This window comes from Cavia porcellus, unplaced genomic scaffold (assembly GCF_034190915.1).
Source record: "Cavia porcellus strain 051 isolate PalLab524CR breed Dunkin Hartley unplaced genomic scaffold, mCavPor4.1 scaffold_37, whole genome shotgun sequence".
In the NCBI taxonomy this organism is placed as follows: domain Eukaryota; kingdom Metazoa; phylum Chordata; class Mammalia; order Rodentia; family Caviidae; genus Cavia; species Cavia porcellus.
Window position 1 is genome coordinate 10,177,482 of NW_026947520.1, and position 25,684 is coordinate 10,203,165.

The 25,684-nt window shown below is 51.4% G+C and overlaps 1 protein-coding gene across 9 annotated transcripts in view; it reads left to right on the forward strand.

Annotated features, from left to right (window-relative positions):
* Megf11 (multiple EGF like domains 11) overlaps positions 1-25,684 on the forward strand; it is a 273,478-nt gene that overhangs the window by 212,234 nt on the left and 35,560 nt on the right. For all 9 annotated transcript variants that reach the window (XR_010045594.1, XM_063243299.1, XM_063243301.1 and 6 more), the window contains 4 exons: positions 225-345; positions 9,517-9,653; positions 13,415-13,627; positions 19,443-19,617. Coding sequence is in view for 8 of the 9 variants with exons in the window: in XM_063243299.1 (XP_063099369.1) it covers positions 225-345; positions 9,517-9,653; positions 13,415-13,627; positions 19,443-19,617 (646 nt within the window). In the remaining variant the exon portion in view is untranslated. The remainder of the gene's footprint in view (positions 1-224; positions 346-9,516; positions 9,654-13,414; positions 13,628-19,442; positions 19,618-25,684) is intronic.

The window sequence follows — 25,684 nt, forward strand, 5'->3', positions numbered from 1 at the left end:
ATGGAAAGGACAAGCCCTCAAGCCGCCCCTCTTTACACTGGAACCTTTAACTCATCGCACAGTATTGGTCCAAGCGCCCTGCACACTAATGTATTACACCCGAACTCTGACGCCCCCTCCTGGCAGGGTCTGGGACTGCATCTCATTAATTCCTAGGGAGCCCTGGATTGTTGGGGCACCCATGTGAATTCTGCTGTGCCTAACACCCATTCTTCTCCCTCCAGCTGTGAGGAGCTGTGTCCCCCCGGGAGCCATGGTGCTCACTGTGAGCTGCGCTGCCCCTGCCAGAATGGGGGTACCTGCCATCACATCACTGGCGAGTGTGCCTGCCCTCCAGGATGGACGGTAAGTGGCCCCTGGGATTTGGGTGCAGCTTTGTAAGAGATCTGGAGCGTCCTTCACACAAGCATTGAAAGGCTAAGTTCCTCTTCCACCTTGAGTACCCACCCCAAGCCATCCTTGGTGCTGTGGACACAGCCTTGAATCCCAGGTCTTCCATCTAACTGGTGTGTGACCTGTAGCAAATTATTTAACAAAGCTGGTGTGACACAGTAAGCTGGCCGAGGCTGTGTCCCCAATGCCTTGTGATACCCGATGCAGTCTAGAACTGCTTGGGTTGTTCTGGTTTGTTTTTGATGCTAGGAATTGAACTCAGGGCCTTTGCTTGAACTACACTCCAGCCCTTTTTATCTTGTATCTTGAGACAAGGTCTTACTAAGTCATCCAGGCTGGGCTCAAACTTAATGATTCTCCTGCTTCAGCCTCCCAGAGTGCTGGGATTGCAGGTGTCCCCCACCACATTGGATGCCCTGAATGCACAGTCCCCACAAGCCTCCTTTCAGCTGTCACCCTCCTCTGCCCCAGCCCCAGAGCCTTGAGGCCACTGAGCTGGCTCTCCTGGGCTGTGCCCCACTTCTGTGTCCCTAGCCACATGAGCCGTTTTAGAGGAACCCCAGGCACAGGGGCTGCCTCCTCCAGGGCTGAGGCCAGGGGTGCTGGGCAGAAGCAGGACATTTCAGAAGGTGTTGGGGTCACCAGGGCAGTGGGAGAGTGGGCACAGCTGTAGGAAAGGACCTCATGGAGCAGAACCCAATGCATAATGAGGGGCAGAGGCCACAGGTTTGGCTCTGGGTTCATAAATAATCCATCAAGACACTAAGGTCTCCTTCCATATTCTGCCAACCTTTTGGGTTATATTGGGCAAGAATGGGGCAGCAAGCCTCATAATTGGGACTCTGCTCCATCTTAATATTCTGTACCAAGAGGCTAGCTAAGAGTTTACATAAAACAGCACACCTATGATCCTAGGACTTGGGAGGTTCAGGCAGGAGGATCCTTGGCTCAGGCTGTATTGTGAGTTGCTAAAAAGCAACAAATAAATGAACAAAACAAGCCTCTCTGGGCTTGAAGACAGTTGAACACACCAATCTGTCCATATCTTTCTTTCTCAGAAGAGGAAGTTGAAGTCAGGGAGGACTAGTGAGCTTGAACCCCCAGCCTTTGGTGTCTGTCTCTGTCTGTCTGCTTTGAGGCATGTGAAGGAGCTGATGTCACCTCTCCCAGCCCTGCCTGTCCCTCCCCACCACATATGCCCTCTGGAGGGGCCCTGGCTCTTCAGCCAGGCTCCAGAGAGTCCTGCCAGGCTGCAGCCTGCAGTGGAGGAGGAGTAGGGGAGGCAGCCGGCACATGGAAGCATTTTTTTCCTCCCTAACATAGTGAGAGGTTTGTTCTCCCAGATGACAGGAAACTCTGTCAATAGAAACCTTTGGATTTGAGGACTTTATGTTTTTAATTTTATTGCAGACAGTCGCATTTCTATTTTTGACCTAGCATTTAACTTGCAGATTTGCATGAATTATTAATGCCCCTCGTGTATGCGGAGCCACTGGGTAACAAAGCTGCAGCATGGGTCTGAGGCTGCAGCCAGGGAGAGCTGGGGCTAAGGTGAGGACCTGGGAAGGGGTCCCTGCTACCGTTTCCCATTGTGATCATCTGCATCGTCTGACTTTCCTGTTGGCTCCTCACGTTGTCCCACTCAGATGGAGGAAATAAGATTGTTCATTCACACCTTGCTCCCCAAGGAATGCTGCAGAGCTGGAGAGCAGCTACCAGAAATGCTAGGACTGCAGGTCACCACCCAAGAATGTCACTGGCTGCACCACTTGCTGGGCCACCCCGAGCCCTTTCTAGGAGGACAAAACAGAAAGCCCAGTTGGGAATGGCTCGGTGGGAGAGGGCAGTGGAGACAGGCAGGGAGGGAGAAGGGGATTCCATCGTCTGAGGGTGCAGGCTGGGTGATGTGTGTACGTGTGTGCACATGCATATATACACAGCAATGCGGCGAGCACCCTGGAGACTCCACGAGTGACCCAGTTGTAGATGCTTGGATCTGGGAAGTGTTGCTGTGGCAGCGTCCTGCCAGGCCTGCAGTGACTGTCGACGCCACAGCTCTATGCCAGCCACTGTCCCACACCTGGACAGCAGCCGTCAGTGGAACGTGTTCCAGTGCATGGAGAGGTTGAGCTGTCTCCTCAGGAGCCCCCAGACCCTTTGGCCATCTTGGCCCCTTCCTTTCATATCTTCCACTTGGCCATGGTCATCTGAAAGTGCAACTGGTTTCCAGATTCTGACCCCGCATGGTCTTCCATCTGTGTGTCCGTGTCAGTTCCTCTTCTTGTACGGACAGGAGAGAGATTGGATCAGTGCCCACCCATAAGGGCGTCTTTACCTCCCCACCTCCGTAAGGTGCTGCCGCCAGCACAGCTCCCTGCTGATGGAGCGACGGCTTCAGCGTGGAAGTTTTGAGGGGGTGCAATTCAGCCCATCGCAACAGGCAACAGAACCCCTCTGAAGTTGCTTTCCCTGCACGTGCTGTCACATGGCTGTCTCTGCTCTTCTGAGTCCTGGTCATACAGGGCTCCTAGGCATGCTGCTTGGTGTCAGCTCACTCATTAGCACTGTGGCAGGTTCGTTCAGCTCTGTAACCTCAGTTCATCTGGACAGCACCTGGGAGCTCAGCGGCTGCCACTCCCGGTCTGTAGAAGAGAAAACAGAGCCTCAAAATGACCTCCCAAGATTCTGCTGGCTCAGCCCTCTGGGGTTTGAGCCTGAGTGCTGCCTCTGAGCCCAGCCTTTTTCCCACCACACAAGGCAACTTGTAAGGACTCTGATTCTTTCAGGCCCCAGGAGCTCAAGCCAGAGAGGTCTAGAGCCTCAAGGGCCTTGGGAGTCTGCAGTTTGGGAATCCTGCAGAAGGAGCAGAGGCACTGGAAGCATTCAGCATGCCACATACTCCTGGAGCTTGTGGGATATGGGGAAATGACCCCCGACTCCTGCATACACGCCGATCCCTCTCTGCTTGCCGCCCCCTCTGCCCTCCATCCTCCCTCCTTGCAGAACCTTGCGGGCTGACATTCGTCCGCTTCATTCATCACGACTCAATTAGACGCCAGGAGGCAGACTGTAGTCTGGCCGGCTTTTTTGGACTAAACTCACTTCGTCGATTATTGGTGCTGAACTAATTGATGAATTAATTAGAGGATCAGTCTTGATCTCCAGAAGAGAAAGGATTCTTTCTGGTGTGTGAGAGGCTGGATGGGTGATGGCAGATGGGGCAGGCTCAGGTGTCTGCGGGGTAAAGATGTAAGATTCATTCATACGGGCTCAGAGTTTTATCAAGTGGTATCAAGGCAAATACCAGAGAGGACGGAGAAAGGAAAAACAGTCCCGGGCTGGCTCCCAAGTCACGGAGACAAACACTTTGAAGTGTTTTAGATGGTCCTCCTGGGAGAGCCCTCCATTTTTCCATATTCCATGCTTTCCTGCCACTTCCTGCCTTTTTCCTTTTAGATATTTGTTGATCTATTTTGACTTCCTGCCAGAGAGTAAGATATAGCTCCCCCGTGCACACATGCACAGACACAAGCAGTCCTGCCCTCACCCTCCCAGTGGAGCCACATTTCCATTTTTGGTTGAATCCTTGTTTATGTTAATATGTCCAAGTATGTGCTGTTACCGATTTGTTCCTCCAGCTCTGGGACAGAAGTCGAACATTCTTCTCAGTAAGATCCGACATGCTGGAAGTCTCTCAGCTAGTTTTTGCTTTTGCTTTGTCTTGGAGGTGGAGGCAGGCTTTCAGAAGCCTATGTGCTTCTGTTCTGATTCAAACGCTTTGCTTGCCGGGTCTCCTGTGAGGTTATCATCTGGAACTTTCTTTCACCATCATTATGAGGTTCTCTCTTCCGTTCCCTGGTCCCTGGGACCCAGGCTTTGTTTTTGCTTGGATAATTTCTTTTTGGTAGAAGAAAATCCACCAGTCACTATCCAAGACATATCCTTAGAAAGATAATCTTGAGGTTATTTGAATCCATATGGAACCCCTGCTTCAGTGTTAGTCTAGCTGGGTGTAGAATTCTAAATTGGAAGTGATTTTTTTAGGCATTACACCATTGTCTTTTTCATTTTTATCAGTACCAGGGATAGAACTCACGACCGCCTGCTAGCAAGGCAGGTGCTTATGCCGCTGAGCTAAATCCCCAGCCCCTACACCATTGTCTTTTAACTTCTTATCAAGAAGTCTAAGAACTTTTGAATCTTGATTTTCAGATGTGACTATCTCTAGAAGCTTTGTGGCTTGTTTCTTTAGTCAGCTTTCTCAGCACTGAGACTTAATAACTGTTACGGATTAAGAACTGGTGGTCAACTTAATACCAGCTGGATTACATCAGTCTGGCACTGAGCAAAGATGCTCTACCTGAGGAAAGTTGCCAGCATAAATAGGTGGAGAAGGAGAAGGAGAGTGTTAAGGCATTGAGGTGTTAATGTGTTGAGGCATTGTGGGTTCTCCATGAGTTGCTGTTTGAGCCATTGGTTCTCCTGGAGAAGCTCTGGTCCTCACATCAAGCATTGCTTCCTGGCTCTGGAGGGAAAGACATGGGCCGCTTTGTCTCCAGGATGAACTCGTCACGCTGCTTCCTGGCAGGTACCCCGACTGTGCTTATTGTCGAAGGAGCTTGGGGCCTCCGTGTCGCTGAGGATGGCTGTGGTGCTTTTCAGGACAGCCCTGGTCTTTGTTGTGAGTGTGACTAATGGGCTCCAGCGTAAAACCCTCATCCCACAGCTCCTTCACTCTGCTGGCGTAGACTTTCTGGCTTCCACCGGTGACCTTTGGGCCTTCCTGGCATAGATCCATAAAAGAGACTGGTGTGAGTCCTTTTTGTGGGCTCTGGACCTCCAGCTGGACTCGAGAGAAGCATTGTCATGAGCTCTGGGTTTTCATCTGGACTCATGTGGGACATTGCTATGGGATTTAGGCCCTTGACTAAATAATCTATGTCTTTGGTGTTGGGGATAGGTTTCCTGCATTTTCTTGTGTTAACACCATTATAAAAATATTATAAACTCCACGTCCTGATTCTAGTTGTTCTGTGACAACCCCTGACTACAATACCCAACATCCACTTAAAGGAGGAGAGGTTTAATGTGTTCATCATGACATTCTGTGGCCCACTGGCTCCAAGGCAGACATCATGGCAAAAGGGTGTGATGGAGCAGAGCTGCTTAGTGCATAGCGTCAGGAATCACAGCCAGGGAAGAGTGCCAAGGGAGAAGAGGTGAGGGACCAGACACCCCCCCCAGGCCACCTCTGTGGCCCCCGGCACACCAGAAGTGTACTGTCGTAACCAGGTAGGAAGTGCCCTAACCACCATGTATTGTTGGGCGCAGACGCTCAACATACCATACCCCAGCCGGGACTAAGGACCACGCCAGCTTCCGCAATGCGCTATGTCCCTCTTTAAATTAGCCAACCCGTGCGCACTTCGTGCTCACTCCGTACTCTGTGGCAACCCCTGATTGGCCACAGCTGGATATAGTAGCCAGAGCCTGCGTCCCATTCCCGCCCTGCTTCCTCGTGGCAGCCTGTGATTGGTCACGGCCAAATATATAAACCAGAGCCCGCGTAAATAAAGCAGCAGTTAACTGTCGCCCACAAGAGCGTCTCCTGTCTCATTGGGGGGCTGCGCCGGTCAATGTATACCTTCAGCTAGGTCTCTTCTTGGCCCTTTGTTTGTTTTTTACCTCTCTCCCCCCTTCCCCTTCCCTCCCTTCCTTCCTTTTTCTTTCTTCTTTTTCTCTAACTAAATATCCTCCAGGTCCTTTCTGTTTAGAAGTCACCTTTCCACCCTTTCATGCTGGAACTTGTTCTTTTACTGTGTTTCCCATTACATTTACCCACTTGCATTTTTCTTGTTCCACAGTCTAGAACGTCTGAGAACTAGGTATCAGACCACCCACACTGGTCCTCTAACTTGATTATATTTTCCTACTGTATTTAGTTCTTTATTTCTACTTCATTGGATATTTATACTTGTCATTCTTCTGTTGCAGTGTTAACATGTCTGCTGTCTTATTTTTCATCTTCCAGAACTCTCTGTATACCCGTTTTGCAGCACTCAGTCCTTCCACAGAGGAAATATTTTCTGATAACTAGCTGCGTGAGAATAATCATGATAGGGAGTTTTTATTATTTCATTATGAATTATGACACAGGGTTATTTCTTTCTTCTAAATGGTCTCTGCTCCTGGCAGATTTCTGTTTCCTCTGTGTCCCTTTGTCTTTTGTTTCAGTCTTCGTCTTTTTTTTTTTAATTTTATTTAAGGAGAAAAAAGAAAAAAACAGAAAAAGGGTACAATTTATACAGAATTTCAGAAAAAACAAACAGTAGGAAATCACTAGTTAATAGATTACACATTGTCATCTTAGAAATAGTTGTTCAGGGGCTGGGGATTTAGCTCAGCGGCATAAGCACCTGCCTTGCAAGCAGGCGGTCGTGAGTTCGATCCCCGGTACCGATAAAAATGAAAAAGACAAAAAAAAAGAAATAGTTGTTCAAGTTACAAAATCAAAGCATATAGAGTGGACATTCAAACAGTGAGACTGCAAACAGTTCTGTTCAATGATCCAATAAAACTCGGTAATATGGTTATCTATCTTATACACTTAAATACACATGCAATTATGTCCTTTAGAGCACTTTCTTTTCCTCTCTTTTGTACAATGACAATTACACATTTTGGGTTTTATTACTCCCACTGTTATTACTTTTTTTTTTTAAGAAAGTAAAACCAAAAAAAAAAAAGTAAAACCAAATGTGACATAATAGGACAGAGTCAGTCAAATCAAAAGGATGGACATAATACATAATGTAAAAACAAAATACAAGGTTACCATTCTGTCTCTTGCTATCTTAAGAAGAATTGCCTAAATCATCAGTTATAATAAAATTGAACAAAACAGTAAAAAACAAGACCAATAAAACCAAAACATTGGAGACATTAGAGGACTTCAAAAGGAGATAATAGTCAACTAGAATGGGCGTCACAATGAATCTTATTGTCTTCATAGTTGTTGCCTATACTTTCGAACTTGGTACTATCAAGCTAAGCAGAATAGAGGAAAATCAGTCAAAACAAGATGGTGAGAGCAATACAGGGTTTCAAATCAAGTTAACAGGAAATCAGTGTGGGTTACTATAATATATCCTGCTATTGTTTATTTTTTCCCTTAATTAAAAGGATAAAAATGAAAAAGTAGATAATAAAAAGAAGATTGAGATAAAAAAGAGGGCATAACAACAAAACAGCATGGGTCAAAACATAGCCATTTAAGCAAAATAGTGTTTCACCACAAGATAATCCTGACATAATAGTAGTTACCATAGTGTCTCTTTCCTTAAAATCTTTGGGTATAACTTTGTATACTGTAGCATCAAACATATCAAGACAATGTAAAACTGTTCAAGAGAATGACAGTATTACAAGGTATTTAGAATCAGCTAACAGAAAATGAACAATGGTTTCTGCATAATCTCCTTGTCTATAAAAGTTTTTGTTTATATTATCACATATAATAAAATCCAATAAGATACAAGAGATATGGAGACAGAAGAACAAAAGCTTGTTGGAGCCTCATCGTCTATGAAAGGGTCCCTGTTTCTCACTCACCGCAGGTCCATGCAGGGCTCCCTGCCAGTCCCGCTCTCAATGCCGTTTGGTTCGCCGATTCCTGCTCTCAGAGCTTTCGCCCGTCTCTCTCCCTGCCGTGCTGATTGGGACGCAGCTGCGGCAGCAGGAAATTCAAATCGCAGCCTCCAAAGGCGTGGGATCCAGCTTCAGTGCTGAGATTTTATCTGTTCTGGTTATAGCACCGGGATTGCATTTCCAGTTGGTTTCTCTCAGCTTAGTTTGTTCCTGGGTCGGCAGGGCACATCTCCCCTCGCTTAGGACTCCTCACAGGGCACCGCTCCTGGATTCTAAACTGGTAATCTCAGAGAGCCTCCGTGGCTGCTGTTATTTGTCTGCCATGTTCTCCTGGAAGTCCCTTTCTTTTTTATTTTTTTTTAAGGGATACTGGGGATCGAACTCATGACCTTGAGCTTGCCAGGCAGGTGCTTACACGGCTGAGCTAAATCCCTGGCTCTCAGTTTCCATCTTGCATGTGACAGTCAGTTCCAAATGGCTCAGGATCTTTGGCCTTCTGCTCATGCATCACAGTGACCCTTAGAGAAGCCAGCTGAAAGTCTTTGGGTGGAAGGAGGAGCCAGGCTACTGCTGCTGCTACTGCCTTCTCCTCCTCTTCTCCCTCCTCCTCCTTCTCTTTCTCCTTCTCCTCCTCCTCTTCTTCTGGGACAGGGTCTCACTATGTAGCCCAGGCTGATCTTGAACTTGTGGGAATCCTCCTGCCTCGGCCTCCTGAGTGCTGAAATTATAGATGTGTACCCACCATGCCTGTCTAGTACCAGGCTTCTTGAAGGATGGCATCAGTGACTGGAGGTCACTTCTCCTGGGCTCATCAGTGTGCCCCAAAAGGGATCTTCCAGCTTCCTGCCACATGGAGCACAGTCTTCAGGCAGCATTGTGGGGGTTGAACTGGGATGGGAACTACTCCCCCCTGCCATAAGCAGTGTCCCTGCATGCAAAGCCTGCATGGTCAACATCACAAAAGGACACAGGGAGTTGCCTGGCTGTTGGAAGTCCCGGCAGCGATCGAAGGTCTGGTCCCTTCTTGTGCAGCCTCCAGCCCATCCTCTTTTCAATACAGCCTCCCCTCAAGCTTCCGAGGATGCACCTGAGTTCTGAGCTCCTCTGAGCCAGAGGGGTCTCGGTCACCCAGCATCACCATGGTTTTCCCGCATACCCTTTGCGGCTGCTTAGCACTGCAGGGGAAGCAGGAACCCAGTCACCGATTGCACCTGCAGCTGCTTTCCCAGCTCGTCTTTGTATCCGCATAGCTGACCCAGCACCTGGTATCTACACAGCAGGCATGCACTAGAGGTGCCCAGGATGACTGCATGGGCGGACTGGCCTCCCCGGCCGTGTCTCTCAGATGAGGGCTTTGGAACCATGCTGTCCTGCTCTCCCTGCAGTGCTTCCCGGGACCCTGAAGCTCTGCCATTGCCAGGAGTCGCTGTGGCACCGCTGAGCACTGCCACCCATGTCTTCCTGCCTCTGTTTCAGGGAGCAGTGTGTGCCCAGCCCTGCCCACCGGGGACATTTGGCCAGAACTGCAGCCACGACTGTCCCTGCCACCATGGAGGACAGTGTGACCATGTGACTGGACAGTGCCACTGCACAGCTGGATACATGGGGGACAGGTAAGGATGGCGGACTTGGAGCTGGAGGAGGGCATTTGTCTCCTCCCCATCACTCTGTCCCCGGGGCCTCCTTGAGCATCCGTAAGAAGGAGGTTGTCACACTCCTTGCCTGGGTCTTTGACTCCTGGGTTTTGTTCCTTGGCCAAGACAAAATGAAAGGAGAGGAACACTGTTTACCATCCCACTGCCTCCCCTTCCTGGGTGACATCAAGAAGCAGGATCAAGGATAAGTCACCCAGTGAGTCTTTCTAGCTCTGAGTGATTAAATCAAAGCTCCTGTCCCTAGAATCAGCCCCAAGCTGCAATGACATCCAGAAACATCATCGGACCCATGAGCTCTGTCCTGAGTCTTGTAGGCCAACACCATCTCTTTGCCAGCCAGAGAGGACCTATAGGGGTTTCCCAGCTAGGAGCCTGGGGTGTGGTGTAATGGGATCCAGGACTGAAGCACCGAGCCCAACTCCCACCGCACCATCACCCCAAAAATATGGAAATGCTCAGGATGAGCCAGTGAGAACCAGAACCAGGAAAACTCAAAACCAGAACAGGACCCCTGTTTATTTCCTTATCTGACACCAGCCCCCCAGGGCTGCCACGTAGCCCCTCTGCAGTGGTGGCGAACCTGTGGCACACATGCCACAGTGGGCTGTTGGTATCACTGAAAGCTCTGTCACTGTGTTTTTCTTTGAATGTATCGGTTGTGTTTTTTCTAAACCAAAATCTCAGTATTCAGGTTTAATTGCAGTGTTGGCCCTTTGCAATAAATAAGTGGGGTTTGGGTTACAGTTTGGGCACTCCGTCTCTAAAAGCTTCACCATCACTGCCCTACCTCATTGGCTGTCAGCCTGTGCTGCTGAGACAAACTGAAAGACAAATAGTCCAGAGTCTGGGAGCCCAAGCCATGATCCTGGGTCAGGGAGAAACCCCCAAAGCCAAGGGGTACACTCCAGCATGCTTCGCCAATCAAGCCTAGGAGCGTTCAATCCGAGGGCCAGGTAGCATTTCCGATTCCCCCCTAAACAGGCTGCCTGGTGTTTGATATTTTGTAAAATTGCCTCCATTAATTTCAGAGGTGACAGCCGCATTAAAGCCACCCCAAATCATCACCAGCATATTAGAGCTGAGCGGGTGTAATAAGGCAGGTCTCCCCAGATAGGCAGAATCCAGTGCAAATTAAACACAAAACATAACGAGGGCTTTGCAGCTCATTTTGTAATTTAATTGAGCAATGTATCTGGTTGTTAATGGTAATATCAGACACATTAGATTGATATGTTGCACAGGACGGATGTTTAAGTAGAGAACTAATTCCTGCTGTGATTACCCTTCTGTTCCTCAGACCTGTTATTAGTGTGCTTTGTGTAAAATTCATTAGCAGTCATTGCTTGATCTCTAAATAAATAAGTTGTTTCAGTTGTGAAGAGGGGAAAAAAATAAAAAGAAGCTGATTATGTAAATGGATTAGGTTGTCATTATGCCTAGATTTTTTTTTTTTTTTTGGCCTTGAGGCTGTGGTGCCCTGAGTCACCCCAAAAATATAGCAGAGTGGAGAATTAGCCTTTAAAGGAGCTCTGTGTCCAGGGCACTGCCCCGCCTGAGCGGCAAGAGGCAGGAATATTTGAGAGAAGGCAGGGAGGAGTCTTCCTGCCTCCCAGACATCTGGGGTTAGTGAAGCTCTGAGACCAGAGTCCGCTCGGATAGTGACTGACTGCTCCCGGTTGCCATCTTCTGCCTCAGTTTCCTCCTTCCTTCTCCCTCTTACCTCTTCCTCCTTCCGTCCTCCTCCAGGCCTCCTCTCCTTCCTTCCCATCTCCTGTTTCTTCTGCTTTCCCGTTGTCAGGACTCCCATTGGTTGAGAGCAGCAAGATTGGCAGGAAGATGATCTGGGGTCACCTTGGCCACTTGCAGGCTCTGTGAGCTTGGACCAGTCCCCTCACCCACCTCAGCCTCCTCAGCTCCAAAGTGAGGGTGGTGAGGATCTTGCTGCTGCAGGAGCCAGGGATGGTGGCATCGTGTCCCCACTGTCCTTTCTTCTGCTCCATTCCCCTCTGCCACAGGAGCTCTGGAGGAGAAAGCTGGTGGTATCTTGCCATGAGGGGAGCACTCAAGGCCAGACCCCAGTCACCTTCCTCCCCTCCCTGTCACTGTGGGCTCAGAGCAGTGAAGATGGAGGAGAGCCATGAGGTCTCCCCAGCGTCCAGTGGCCAAGCCTTGTGCCCATGTGCTCCAGGGCTGACCTCCCACATCCGCTGGGTGCAGCCACTCACCTCTTGGGAGGCCACCAAGCTTACCTCCACCAGGCTCTCTCTGTCCCGTCTGCAGGGAAGAACATTCAGCTCTGCCCCTGGGCCCTCAGCATAGAATAAAGCAGTCAGAACTGGAAGGCTATGGAAACATCTTTCATCCCTGCCCCTACAGGAAACACCAGAGAAACAAGGCCACATGCCGGTGGACGGCTGGTGCGCCCTCAAGGCCACGCCCTGAATGACTTTCACAGTTGCTCTCCTGGAGCTTTCCCATGCCGAATCCAAAGCTCAGCGGGTCTGAGGGGTTCTGTCCCCTAGAGAGGGGACGCTTTGCTCTGTGTGACAGAGATTTAGGTCCGCCCCAAAGACTCCAAACCAGAGTACACAGAAATGAAAGTGTCCTTCTCATCAGCCCTGGGATGACACTGATTGTAAGAAGCATCCCTGCTTTATATGCTGCTAAGGATGAAAACACTGATAATTAAGCCCTGTCATGCCATCAGAGATGCTGAAATACATTTTAATTTATTTTTATTTTTATTTATTTTTTGGTGCCAGAAGTCAAACTCACAGGACCTTTCCAGGCAGGCACTATGCCACTGAGCTATGTCCCCAGCCCAAAATACATATTTTTTAATGGAAGGTTTATCATTAATGGATCTAGAGTTTCAGTTGTTAAAAGAGGAAAAGTTCTGGAGAAAAACGGTGATAATTGTTGCACAGCAATCTGAATATGTTTCTTTTAAATGTGAGCAGTACATTTAAAGGTGAAATGGTAAAGTTTATATCAGCAGGTATTTTTGCCCTGGACATTTATATTGTCCTGGTCTGCTGGTATCACTATGACCTTATGTCTGAGATCAGATACTGTTGTTTTTTTAAAAAAGTATTTCTCCAGTTCTCACAGCTCTAGAGACTGGGGAGGCCAAAGCTGAGGCGCCAGCAGGTCGGTGATATAGTGAGAATCTGGTCTCTCTTTCCAAGTTGGCACCTTGAACACAGCATCCCCAAGCAACAGGAGGGACAGAAGGACAGAGCAAGGGACCGGCCAGATTCCCCCAGCACCTGCACAGGAGCACTAACTCACTCATAAGAGCAGAGCCCTCGCGACCTAATCATCCCCCCAGACCAGCACTTCTTAATGCTGTGGGGAACCGCAGCGTGTGTTTACCACAGTTTTAAAAACAGAAATGTAAGCCAGGCGTGGTGGTGCATGCCTGTGATCGCAACACTCAGGAAGCTGAAGCAGAAGGACCCTTGCAAATTCGAGACCAGCCTGGTCTACAAGGTGAGCACAAGGCCAGCCTGAACTGCATAGGGAGACCCCATCTTTGAAAAAAGACAAAAAAATTTAAAATAAATGTCCATGTGAGGTCTGGCATCAGTAAAATAGATCACACACTCCAGCTGCTGGGCATCCTGGTATTTGCACAAGGGCCCATTATGCAGGGAATGCTTCCTAGGGGTGGAGGAGGGGTCCCTGCCCACCCCTAAGCCTGCTCTGCTCTCCCACAGGTGCCAAGAGGAGTGCCCCCTGGGGACCTTCGGCTTCCAGTGCTCACAGCTCTGTGACTGCCACAACGGAGGCCAGTGTTCGCCCACCACGGGTGCCTGCGAGTGCAGCCCTGGCTACAAGGGCCCTCGCTGCCAGGAGCGGCTATGCCCCGAGGGCCTGCACGGCCCATTATGCTCCCTGCCCTGCCCCTGTGACCCTGACAACACTGTGAGGTATGGCTGGCTGGGGACTGGGCACAAGAACAGGGAGCAGGACAGGGTGGCTGGGATTGGAGAGGGTTCTCCCATGGCCACCCAGATGGGACAGAAAGGAGTCCAGAGTCCTCAGCTCCTGGACCCTAGCCTCGCTTTGATGAAAAGGAGAAGCCAGGGCCATAGTGTCAGAGTCGCCTGCCGCTGTCAGAGTTCTCTGGCCCCCGCTGTCCACATGTCACACTGGACCTGGACCCCACATGCAGGAGCAGGGCAGGAGCTCGTGACCCACAGGGTTTGGGCAGCCCCAGTGCTCAGTCTTCCTCCTCATGCTTGGTGTCTAACCAGAGAGCAGGCCATGGGGCTGACACAGGGGCTTGGACCACGGGCACTTGGGACAGCTGTCCAGCAGTCCCAGCAAGGTGGAGGGATGGGCCAGAAGTGAATCCGTCACCAGGGACCTGGCAGTGACTATTGCTGACGTAGCCTGGACTTCGAGTGGACTTTGCCTCAACCCCTTCTCCTTTCCAGCTTCTGATTTTTGCCAAATCACCTCAGGGCCTCCAATCAGTACGAGCAGACACCTTAGCAGGTGTCACAGCTCAGGCTGAAATGGTCCTCAGGCCCTGGAGCTGAGTGTCTGGGGCAGTGCAAGGTGGGGGCTGTCCAGAGAGGCCCCCGGCATGAAGTGTAGAATGCACCCGTTATCACAGGCATGAAAAGTGGGGAGGAACTTAGAGTTCTGAAGCATCTTAGGGTGGGTGTCATGTACATGGGCCAGCTATGCTGGGGCCCAACAGGTACCACGGCTGTGTGCAGGAAGGACCATGACAGACCGCCGGAGGACTTCCTGGAAGAGGAGGTATCTGGGCTTTTTGGCAGGCAGGGTGAGAACTCCAAACATGAGGGAGGGCAGGGAACAGTTCCAGGGAAGGCCACGTGAACCCTGTAGGGACAACACTCGAGGCCAAGCTGGAAGGCCCCCCGTGCAGAGGAGCTGTTGTTTTCCTCCCGTGCCCAAGCAGGCATGCCCTGCATAATTTATCTTCCCTCCAAAGGAGTCCTCGGTACATTATTAATCTGGAGGACTCCCTCTCCTCCATTGCTAATCTCATCCCATCCAGTATTAATGATTATTTGCTTTTCTGTCTAACGCACGTCATGTTTCAGGAACAGGGAGGCAGTTATGGTTCTTGGACCATGGGCCCTGGGGTTGCTGACCAGTCCATCTCAGGCAGCCTCCTGGGAATGTGTGTGCCCCCCTTGGGAACTCTGTCCCAGGCCTGGATCTCACCTGGTCGCTTTGTCCACCTGGGTCACAGCCAGCCTGGTGCTGTGGTGCCCGGCAAGGAGCAGCGTTGCAGGGACAAGCATCACTGAGTTCCTGCTAAGTAGTTCTGCCCGCTAGCGGATGCCTGCCCTGGTTCGGTTTTCAACTATTTCACCCTTTCTCCTGGCACACTGCCCCAGGGACTGAGTCCCCGGTGCTTACAGTCCTTTATTCCTCTGGCTCTGGCTCTGGCTCTGGCTCTCTTGCCTTGTTCCTGTTTGGGGCAGGTTAGCCCTCAGATGCCGAGGGCTGCCCTGGGCACTGTGGGATGCTTGGCAGCGTCCTCAGCTCTGTCCCCTTCCCACACCCAAGCACTGGCACTGGAAGTGTTTTCTGTCCTTGCCGGTGTGCAGTGGGGTGGGAGAGCAGGACAGAGGCAGAGATCCTGTGGCCTGAGCTCTCAAGTACTACACCTGGCATTGCTCTGTGGACCCCAGAGAACAGCTGTCTTCCCCAGCGTGGACTTCCAGTGAGTCCCTGAGCCCCTCTAGACCTTCTCCTGGGATCTAAGGACAGCAGGAACAATGCCACATACCCGGAAGCAGTTGTGCTGCAGGTTCTGGGTCGGGGCCTGGCCTCAGACCTCCTTCTGTCTACACCAGCAGCCTGGTTTGCAGGCTTCTCCTCCCTCTGCCCTTCCCCAGTGTCTCCGTCCTTGTTATCAAGCCAGTGGGAGAAATTGCGCTTGTGCATTGTCAAAATGCAGCTTCCACTCAGGTCCCCAAGAGAAAAGTGGCCTCGTGTGCCCCCGGTTTCTGCAGAACTTGACTTGCAAATGTTGAACAAGTTTCACAGCAAGACAGGGTGACCCCAGCCAGAGGGAGGCCTGTCCACCCCACCTGGCCAGTCTGCTCCTGGCTCCTTCCACCCCTACCCTACCAAGCCACTCTGCCTAGGAAGGAGAGGTGACCAGCGAGCTCGCCAGCACATTAGCCCCCCAGCACCTCCTTGACCCCCCCTAACGTACACAGAGAGGCCACCCTGCCTCATGAAGGACGCCTGTCTGGTGTCCGGCTTTTCAGTGTGCCCTCCACAATTGGATTGTCATAGGTGAATTCCAGCCTCCATGATCGTGTGTTACCTTTGAAAGATTTGATTTAGCCAGCAGATGCCACATTGATAGGAATCTCAGAGTGGCCAAAAGAAAGGCAGAAAAATCCACCCTGAAAAGATTGATCCTGCATTGTGCAGCTTTCGGCTCCTATTACCTTGTGATCAATCTGTGTCTGCTGAGATAGGAGAAATGGGGAGGGGCAGAGGGAACCCAGCAGCTTACAGACCAGGGGTGATGGTGCTCGCCTGAGTCTCCCCAGCAGTGCTTGGCCCATTGTGTGACCCCAAGGACCAGGACCTAGCCAGGGAGGGAGGGGAGCGCCTACCCTCCGAGGAGGTCAGAGGTGCTGAGTGTAGTGACCACAGCTCTCAGTGACAACCCCTGCCAGCCACTACTTCCATCCTCTGGTTTGTTTGCGGGGTGGTGGTGGTGGTGGTGGTGGTGGTGGTGTTTGTTTTGAGACAGGGTCTCGCTCTGTAGTCCAGGCTGGTCTTGAAACTACTGTGTAGCCCTGGCTAGCTTCAAATTTGTGTCAATCCTCCTGCCTCGGCCTCCCAAGTGGGATTACAGGCATGCACCACCACTCCCAGTTTTAGATTTGGGTTCGAGCCTTCCAGTTCTCAGAGTAAAAAGTATAAACATCAGCACCCAGATGCCCTCACTCTCCACCCCCAGGCAGCCAACAATGGCTTTGGAGATCAATAGCAGTAAATTTGAATTCTCAGGGGTCCCTGTGGCTGGGTCTCTCCTTTGGGCTACAGTGGGGAAATCCAGCCTGACAGCTCCAGGGCAGAGAGCATCGCTCTAACTGATGACAGAGCAGAAAGGTGCCTGCGACCTTGGGAGATCCCAGGGCTGGATGGAAGCCGGACCTGCAGGGCCATTCCTGGTCCCTCTGACTCTGAGCTTCAACCCCAGAGGAGGCCCCGGGAGCACTGGGCGTGAGGAAGTGGAGCCTGGGGTCCTGGCTCAGAGTGTGGAGCTCAAGGAGGGCCTTGGAGCCACTGCCAAGGGCGCTGAGTGGGCACTGCCTGGTGGCACCGATACACATCTTCACTCTGTCGCCTTACAGTGTTTGGGGGGAGTCTCGGCATCCATGAAGGTTGGAAAATTTCAAACACTCATGGTTTATGCTGATTCTTCTTTGTCGAGTATTTATAATTTTTATTGCTTTTCATCTATTTATTAATGTGATATAGATGCTCAGCGTGGGGAAGTTAGAGAACCCACAAACACTTAAAGAAAAAAAAAACTTGAGTGATTCATAATTTCTCAGCCCCCAGTAAACACAAAATCCACTTCATTGTAGTCCTAAATATAGATGTCACCCACGTCTATATTTATAGCACGTGCTTCATATTTCTGATCATGGCTTTGTAGGTAAGTTGCTTACTTCACTCAACCTTTGTAGCCTGTCATTAAATATTTGGGGAAATAATGGACACCTCCCCAACATTCCTCCATGTCATCATTCATTTAAGCAGCACCCCATTTGCAGAGGCAGCAGGGCCAGGAGATAATGCGACCAGCCAGACCCAGGTTGGAATCCCAGCTCTGCCGCTCACAAACTTCACCGTGTGACCTTGGGCAAGTCACATAGCCTCCAAGTGCCATCTGCAAAATAGAAGTTCAGGTTCCTGATTCACATGCGTACTGAAGTCTAGAAATATGTGTGTAAAGTGCCCGGTACTTTAATAGCTCAGTCACATATTATTTATTATTATTCAAATTGCTTCCATTTTCCAGTGTTATAAATAATGCTTCAGAGAACATCTCTGTGCATAAATCTTTCTCCACAACCATGATTATTTCCCTAGGATAGATTCTTGGGAATGGAATTATAAGACCAAGGAGTCTGAATATTTTTAGGTCTCCTGATACATAACCTTGGTGACATGTTTCGAAACCTTTTACCAGCATTTTTTTTTATCTATTCTGTTTTGATAGAGAAAAAAATGATATCCATTTATTGTTTTGACTTGATGATTAATGAGACAAAACATGATTATTAGCTACTTGCACTATTATAGAATTGTCTGCTTCTATCCACCCCCTCATTTTCTGGGAGAAAACCATGGTCCCCAGATGAGAAACTGCTCGCCTGGGCTGCACATAATTAGTTTGTTCATTAATTCCTCTGCCAAATATGCATGGAGCACCTTCCATGTGCCAGGTCCCCCACTGGGCCCTGAGAGCCAACCCAGACAGACAAGGGCTCCCCCCAGGGAGCCACAACCTGGCAGGAGAGAGAGATGGCAGACCAATCAGCAGACAGGAAATAATTAGCCATCATGGAAACTGTATTTATTCCCAAATTTGTAACTGGGCAGTGAACATGAATGAGCTCAAAGTGTGGAGCTCAAGGAGGGCCTCAGGACCTGGGACCTGTCAATGGCCCAATGAGACAAAGCTCCTGTCCTCATGGAACTTAACAGCCAAGACAGTACCCCCAAGATGGATTCCAGAGCAGGGTGGCAGGCAACACAGGGAATCTCAGGCTTTTCTCTGCTGGGCCATCCCAGAAGCAGCCACCAGATTCAAGAGCTTCAGTAGGGGAAGAAGGGCAGGAACAGGGGAGGCTGGGACCCCACTATGTGATGTGACTGGTGCCGGGGGAGGGAAGGGGAGTGGGTGGAAGTGTCTCAGCTCTGCAGTCCTAGGAAGTTTGGCAAGATTGGAAATCTCAGAGCCAAAGGTGCCCACCAGAGGACTCCCATGAGTGTCCCAGAAACATGGTCTGGGGATGTCAGATACAGCAGCTGGGGCCAAAGGTCCACGTCACTCCTCCCTCTGGCGCTCTGAGTGCACCATCAGAATGGCATGGCTGTAGGAGCAGACCACCACTGCCAAAGGCTGTCCCCTCACCAGCTCATGCCAGGCAGCCCCTGCCTGCATGCAGCCAAACAGTCCTTCCTGTGGCTGGACAGATGGCGATGAAAGTGAGCTGGCTCCCCAAGAAAAAGCCTGGCCTGGCACAGGTTGGGTGTTCTCTCCAGTGCAAGGGGAAGAGAGGCCACATGTCACTGGGTGTCATTGCTGCCTTCTCATGGCCGTCCGCATGCTGGGTATCTGTCTGCCTTGGGTGGGGTGGGTGAGTCTCTGGACCCTGCAGTCTTATCAGCAAGGGACCAAGGGGCCACCTGTTTCTGTATGTCTGTGGTATAAAGAGTCCATCTTTGGGAGTCAGAAGGCCTGAGTTCCAATGCTGATCTTGCTATCTCCTTGCTGTGTGGCTTGAGGCAAGTTACATGACCTCACAAGCCTTGCTTTCTGGGGACACATGCTCCTGTGGCCCAGATACTTTCTGATGAACAAACAGGACACTAAGCAGTTGAACCACAGTGGCCCTTTGACCCTGCTGCCCCAGAGAGACCGGATTTGGGGTGGGCAGTGGGTGGGACACAGCCGCATCCCTGACCAGACTGTCCGTCTGCCTTCTCTCATCACCTCAGCTGCCACCCAGTAACTGGAGCTTGTACCTGCCAGCCGGGCTGGTCTGGCCACCACTGCAATGAGTCCTGCCCTGCTGGCTACTATGGCGATGGCTGCCAGCTGCCTTGCTCGTGCCAGAACGGTGCTGACTGTCACAGCGTTACAGGGGGCTGCACCTGTGCCCCCGGTTTCATGGTGAGTTGGGAGAAGCCCGCTGTGGCCTCCCTGACCCCTGCTCCTGGCAGGAAGGGATGGCCCTGTGCCCCCTCCCCAAAGCTGATCTCCAAGGGTGGGGTCTGAGACATAGGGTTGCTGTTCATGGTCCCCCTACCCTGTGTACCTGGCTCGTCCCACCGTGACTTTGGACACACAGTATTTCCACATCATGATAGCCACAGTGCCCACACAGAGCTCTGCATCCGGCTTTCTCTCACCCATGTCTCTGTGTTGCTGGTTGGCCTTCTTAATTATCATTTTAAAGGACCGCACAGGCTGGAGGAAGCGATCCACCCTGGTTTCCTGAGCTTGCCAAAGAAGTAATCCGTTCTCAGCGTGCCCTGCCGGTGTCGTAGCGAACATCTTCCTGCAAACAGCTTTTCCCCTCCGTCGAATTCTTTCCTTAGGGTAAATCCCCATGCTGGTGGGCATAACATATTTATGGTCCTGACAGAAGTTGCTGGATCACTTTCCTCAAGGGTCCTGTAAATCGTCACTGTCACCAGCCATGTAGGAGTGGTACCCACCTCAGAACAATTTCACTAGCATCCTTTCCCCCCTTGCTAGTTATCTAGCTAGAAAACGGCTGCTCAGTGTCGCTCTGATTTGCATTTCTCTGATTACTAGGGAGAGTGAGCATTTTCCCCACGTGTTTGTTTACTACTTGTATTTCCTCATGAATTATGCTGGTCTCAATGAGGGTTGATTCTGGGGACTTTGATGCTGGAAGTGGAACCCTGTTCAAAGGTGGGGTATATCCAGTGGGACACCCAGACTTCTACTTTTTAATCAAGCTATGGGACACAGTGTATGCAATGACAATCGTGCAGCCTCTGGAACCTGACCTGGGTCACAGCCTGGCTGTCCTTCTTCCCCCATGTGACCTTGGACCAGTGACTTAAACTCTTCAGTTCTGTTTTCACCCCTGTGAAATCGCACACCTGCCTAACCAGCTCCTGCACAGGTGGAGAGAAGGGATGCATGGGGTCACTTTAACTGCAGGCCTTGTTAAATTTCATGTTCTGATTGATGAGGTATGGGGTGTGCCCTGGGGCTGTGCATTCCTGCTGAGCTGGGGCACAGGTGCTGAGGCTGCCGGCCTGGGAAGGGCCAGGAAGGGGCTGCAGGGTGGAGTCTCCTGGGGGCTCCTTGGGGTACCCAGGGGTGCCAATATCCCTGGTCTGGTGTGGCCCACCTAAGGCCAGTGTGCTGCCCAGGGGTGGAGTCACCCATCTGAAGGGAAGCCCTGGTCATGATAACCCTGATGAGGACTTGGCTGGTGACAGTCTTTTGAGGACAGGCTACTACCTCAGTCTGTAGAGCAGAGGTTAGAGTAAAACTCTACCCGGCACCATCTTCCTCCCTCCCAGTGCGGCTGGGTGGACATGGACCCTGTCCTTCCTCCTGCTGTCCTTGCTAAGGGACCTGTGATGCTGTGAGTTTGGGCCCATAGCTTCCTCAGGAAAATGGAAGCTGTCTGAGTTTGGGTTTTAGGGGAGGAGAGAATGGTCATTTGGAATTTTAAAAATTTCACATAGCCAAATGGTCAGAGCACTGCAGAGGCCAGACCGGATTGCTAGTGGAGGCATCCTGGACCCAGCCCTAGGCTGGCTACTCAGATGGCTCTGTGACTGGGTGAGTGGCCCTTTCTTCATCTGTAAACAGTGAATGTGCAGGGAGATATGAACCAACCGATTTCTAAGATGATCTCTGTGGACTCCATGGACTGAATCAGGGAACACTACTCCTAGGGCCCGGGGGAAGCTGCAGCTGAATGCATGCATGGCACCACTGAGCAGAGGCTCACTGAGGGGTGCTGGGGTCCCATCCTGCACAGCACTGCGGGTCTTCTGTCAGCCTCACCCGCTCTTATCCCCATTCTCCAGCCTCAGCGAGAATCCTTGTACCTTGTCCCTGCTCCTGAGAATGAAAACTAGGCCTGAGGAGGCAGCGTTTGTGTCCACCCTCCCCAACCAGCGCTCCACAAGTCCGGAGGCCAGACTGCAGCCTCCACCCGGGATGCAAATGGCTCCCTATCCTTGAATTCTGGGAGGCTTGGACAGATTCAGTTCACTGTGGAGTTCTGCCTGCCTGGGGTTAGGGTTAAGATGGGGGGCCGAGCTGTCCTGGCGAGACCCCATACTCTCCTGTATATTTCCTCCTGCTCAGCCTCATTACTGCTGGAGAAGCTTTTCCAAGGTCCTGCTGGGCAAGGGTCCCTCTGCGAGATTCCAGAAAAGTTGATTGTTTTCAACCAGTGTGACTGATTCCTTCCAGCACGGGACTCACAGGGAGGAAGCCATTACTCTGGTCCTCTCCTGAGTGTGACCTCCTCCCATTGGCCAGCACTGCTCAAGGGAGATAGAACACTCCATCAGCAGGACACGCTCCACTGAGGGTCTCGAAAAGTGGCTCTCAGTCAGTAACCATCAGCAGGACTTTCATCTGTTGGTTGACTTGTGAATTTGTTTACCTGTCCATTTCCTAGAAGGCTGTTGGATGGGCAGCTAGGAAAGGATTACAACCCACTTCTGGTCCTAGGGAACTTTCATCCTAGACTCAGTAACCGCAGCCGTGTCCCTTCACCCTGCTGAGCCTCACTTTCCTTATCTGTAAGATAAGAGGAGTCAGCCAGTCTTGCCTACTTGGGAGCATGAGTAGCCATTGGGGTACCCTCAGTGATCCCCTCCCAAAGCCATCCCCAGCAGGGGATGTTGGGAGAGAATGCCGTGGCAGCTTGATGACTGGTGACTCTGGGAGGGCTCACCACACATAGACCAACTTTGAGATGGAAGGAACACCATGGATCCACATGACTCTGAGTCCAAGTCCTGGCTCTCCACCCCGCTCTGCCTCCTGGCCAGACACTCACCCGGCCTAAGCTCAGCATCCTCAGGTGTTACAAGGAGACTTTGTGGCAGAGTGAGGAACTTCCCTCCGGAAGCCCACCTCTGGGTCAGAATCTCCACAGACACTTGGTAAAACGCAACATGATGAGCATGGTGTGGAACATTACTTCCCGCAAGGCTAGCACCCCCCAAAAAGAATGTCAAGGTGAGCTGCACGCAGGGATTCCCAGAGAAGCAGAGCTGCAGACATACAAGGGAGACTAAAAATACAATGAGTGTTCAAGTTTTCTTTTATTATTAAGACACATTGCCGTGGATCCTGCTCAAAATAGTTCTCCTTCACTTCAGACACACTTAGCCCATCATTCTTTCCACTTCCTGGAGCAGTTCTGGAGGTCCTCTTTCACGAGTGTCCTTGTGAGGTGTGATTTTAAAAAAGTAGATAATGCTGCCACCGAGTGCCATCCAACAGGAGGGCCGGCTCAGTAAGACATCACAGTGTGTCCTCGACCACCTTAGTCACCAGAGCTGGTACTCTTTCTGCCTCTTCCCCAAAAGAAAATATCCATGAAAGGTAAAGGTTTTGAATTGATTCAGGATGTTGAAGCACCCATAACAGCCCACCTGAAGGCACCATGGTGATGTCTTTTACTGTAATATATTCGTATTTAAAAATGTGAACACTCAGTGTAGTTTTTTGTCACATCTAGTACATATCTGTTCTCCCAGGCAGGTCCCCCTGCACACTTGTGGGTCCTTGAGTGGTCAGTCTCAGCCAGTGTTTGCAAAAACACTAGAGCTGGGGTGAAGTGGGGAGGAGGGCCAGGGCACTGGCATCCTAACTTGGTGCCCACAGTGGAATTCCTTGGAGGAGACGCTGCACCAGGGCTTCCGGTACAGGAAAGAGCTCTGGGGTGGAGGGCAAGGAGCTGAGTTCAGAGCTCTGGGTTTGCCAGTGTGTGGGAGCTTCTGCTTCTCATCTGTGAAATGGAAATGAAATTCTCTGCAGAAAGAGTGCTGTAGGGACCCTTCAGCTGCACGGGAGAGTTAAACTTCAGGCTTGCAAGGTTTCAGCACCTTGGACAGAACCCCTGCAGCGCGCCCGCTGAGGCCCCAGGGCCTCCCGAACAGTCCCAGTGTGAGGGGCCAATCACAGTCCCAGTGGGAGGGGCCAATCACAGTCCCAGTGGGAGGGGCCAATCACAGTCCCAGTGGGAGGGGCCAATCACAGTCCCAGTGGGAGGGGCCAATCATAGTCCCAGTGGGAGGGGCCAATCACAGAAGGGCTCAGGCAGCAGAGTCCTGGGGTCCCTGCAGCCCTGACCTGGCTTGTCGCCGTGAGGACAAGCGGCACTTTCCTCCCGGCCACCTTGGCTAGAGATGGGGCTGAATTGGGCTGAGGGGGCCAAGTAGAGCTGTCCAACCTCTCCTCCAAGACTCCGCCTTGAATTCACCTTTCCACTGGCCGTTCTCACAGCACCTCACTTATGCTAGCGTGTGTCTCTCAGAGGACAAGGACACAGCTCCCTCCTGACCCTTTGTCCTGAGCACCGCCCCAGCTTGGAACAGCCTGCCCTCGGAACTCTTTCTGAAATGAATGAAAGCTTGGGAGGAGCACTGCCTTTTAAAGCACAAATTTCCATCCTGACATATATAGGAAGGAAACGCAGGGCACCTCCCCAGGGCCCTCGCCTGCAGGGCTGGAATTTAAATCTACCTGTCCGCCTCGGATAAGCCGATGGTGCTGTGGACACCCGCGTAGCTGTCCTCTAGCGCCACCTCTGGGCTCTTTGCGCAATGGCAGGGGCTTCTCCCTGCTGCAGTCCTGTGGGGCGGTTTTGCAGACGGGCCAAAGTCCCTGCCTTGAAATCCAGCTTTGCTGCTCACTGTGCTTGTGAGACCTTGAAAGCGGTTCTCTATGTCCGTCTTGTTACATTCTCAAGGGGAATAATGATGGGATGATTGGAGTAATTGAATTGATTGGCACATGCAAAGCACTTAGAATGTCCAGCCTATTAGTCATCGCTCAACAAGTGATAGCCCTTACTTATTTTTCTTCAGTGCTGGGGACTGAGCTCACGGCCTTTGCCCTACCTCCCCAGCCCTTTTTTATTTGGAGACAAGCTCTCCATGAGTCACTGAGATGCCCAGTCTAGACTCAACCTCCCAGGCAGGGATACCACCTCCACCAGGAGCTGCCCCTGCCATTATTACCCCAGGGGTGTCCCGCTGGGATGGGTAACTGGCCTGGCCTGTCTCGGGTATGGATGGAAATGGGGGTGAGGAAGGTGGATTAGCTAGAGCTCCAGCCTGGCTGGGAGCCCCTGGGCTCCAAGGTTCCCGAGATCAACTCAGAGCTGAGAATAGCCTTTCTCTCCCCAGGGGGCAGTTCCAATTCCTCTGCCCACTGTGCTTCTCTGATACCTGCCTTCCTTCCTTAATTAAGGCTCCACTGAGGCACAGCTTCCTGCGCTGTTCTGGGACCAAAGGCTGCCACCTCAGTGCCCAGCGTGAGCAGCTTGAGAGGCCTGAGCCGCACTCCCTGGCCAGTCACTGGGAGCCCCTGCTGTGGGGAGAGGAGGCTCCCTCTGGGCAGTCAGCCCCGAGCTCCTTCCCACCCTGACTGCAATGGGAGTGGGGAGCTCAGCAGCCTGGAGAGAGGGGACCCAGCATCCCCTCCCATGGGATTTGGGGCCCTGGGATGACAGCATTTCTGTTACCTTAAAGGGCTCATTTGTTTATGCTGCGATTTTTTGAAGCCCTGTCTGCTCTTGTTGAACCCTGGTGCCAGCAAAGGAATCGAGCCCTCCATCACCTGGACCAGCAAACTCGTGCCCACATTTTGCTCCCTCGATCCCCACGCTGTCAGGAGGTCATATGCAAACCTTGGCACTCTAGCCAGCTGTGAAGCTGCAGACTGTGGAGCAGTGGGCGAGTTTCCTCAGGGCTTCCCTTAGAGATGTCACCCTCCCCTGGATCCCATCTTGGGGCAGAGTACGTGTGTCTGTCTCCCTGAGCTGGACCGAGAGAGGAAGCCAGGCACGGCCAGGAGGGAATCCAGCCTGGAAATTATAGCACCGTGATGCCTGTTCTAAATGGTTCATTCCTCAGACATCCAAGGCCTATAAACTATCATCCCTAAGAGCAGAAAATCTGCTTCTCACCCCCTGCCCTCCACCATCGACTAATTTCCTATA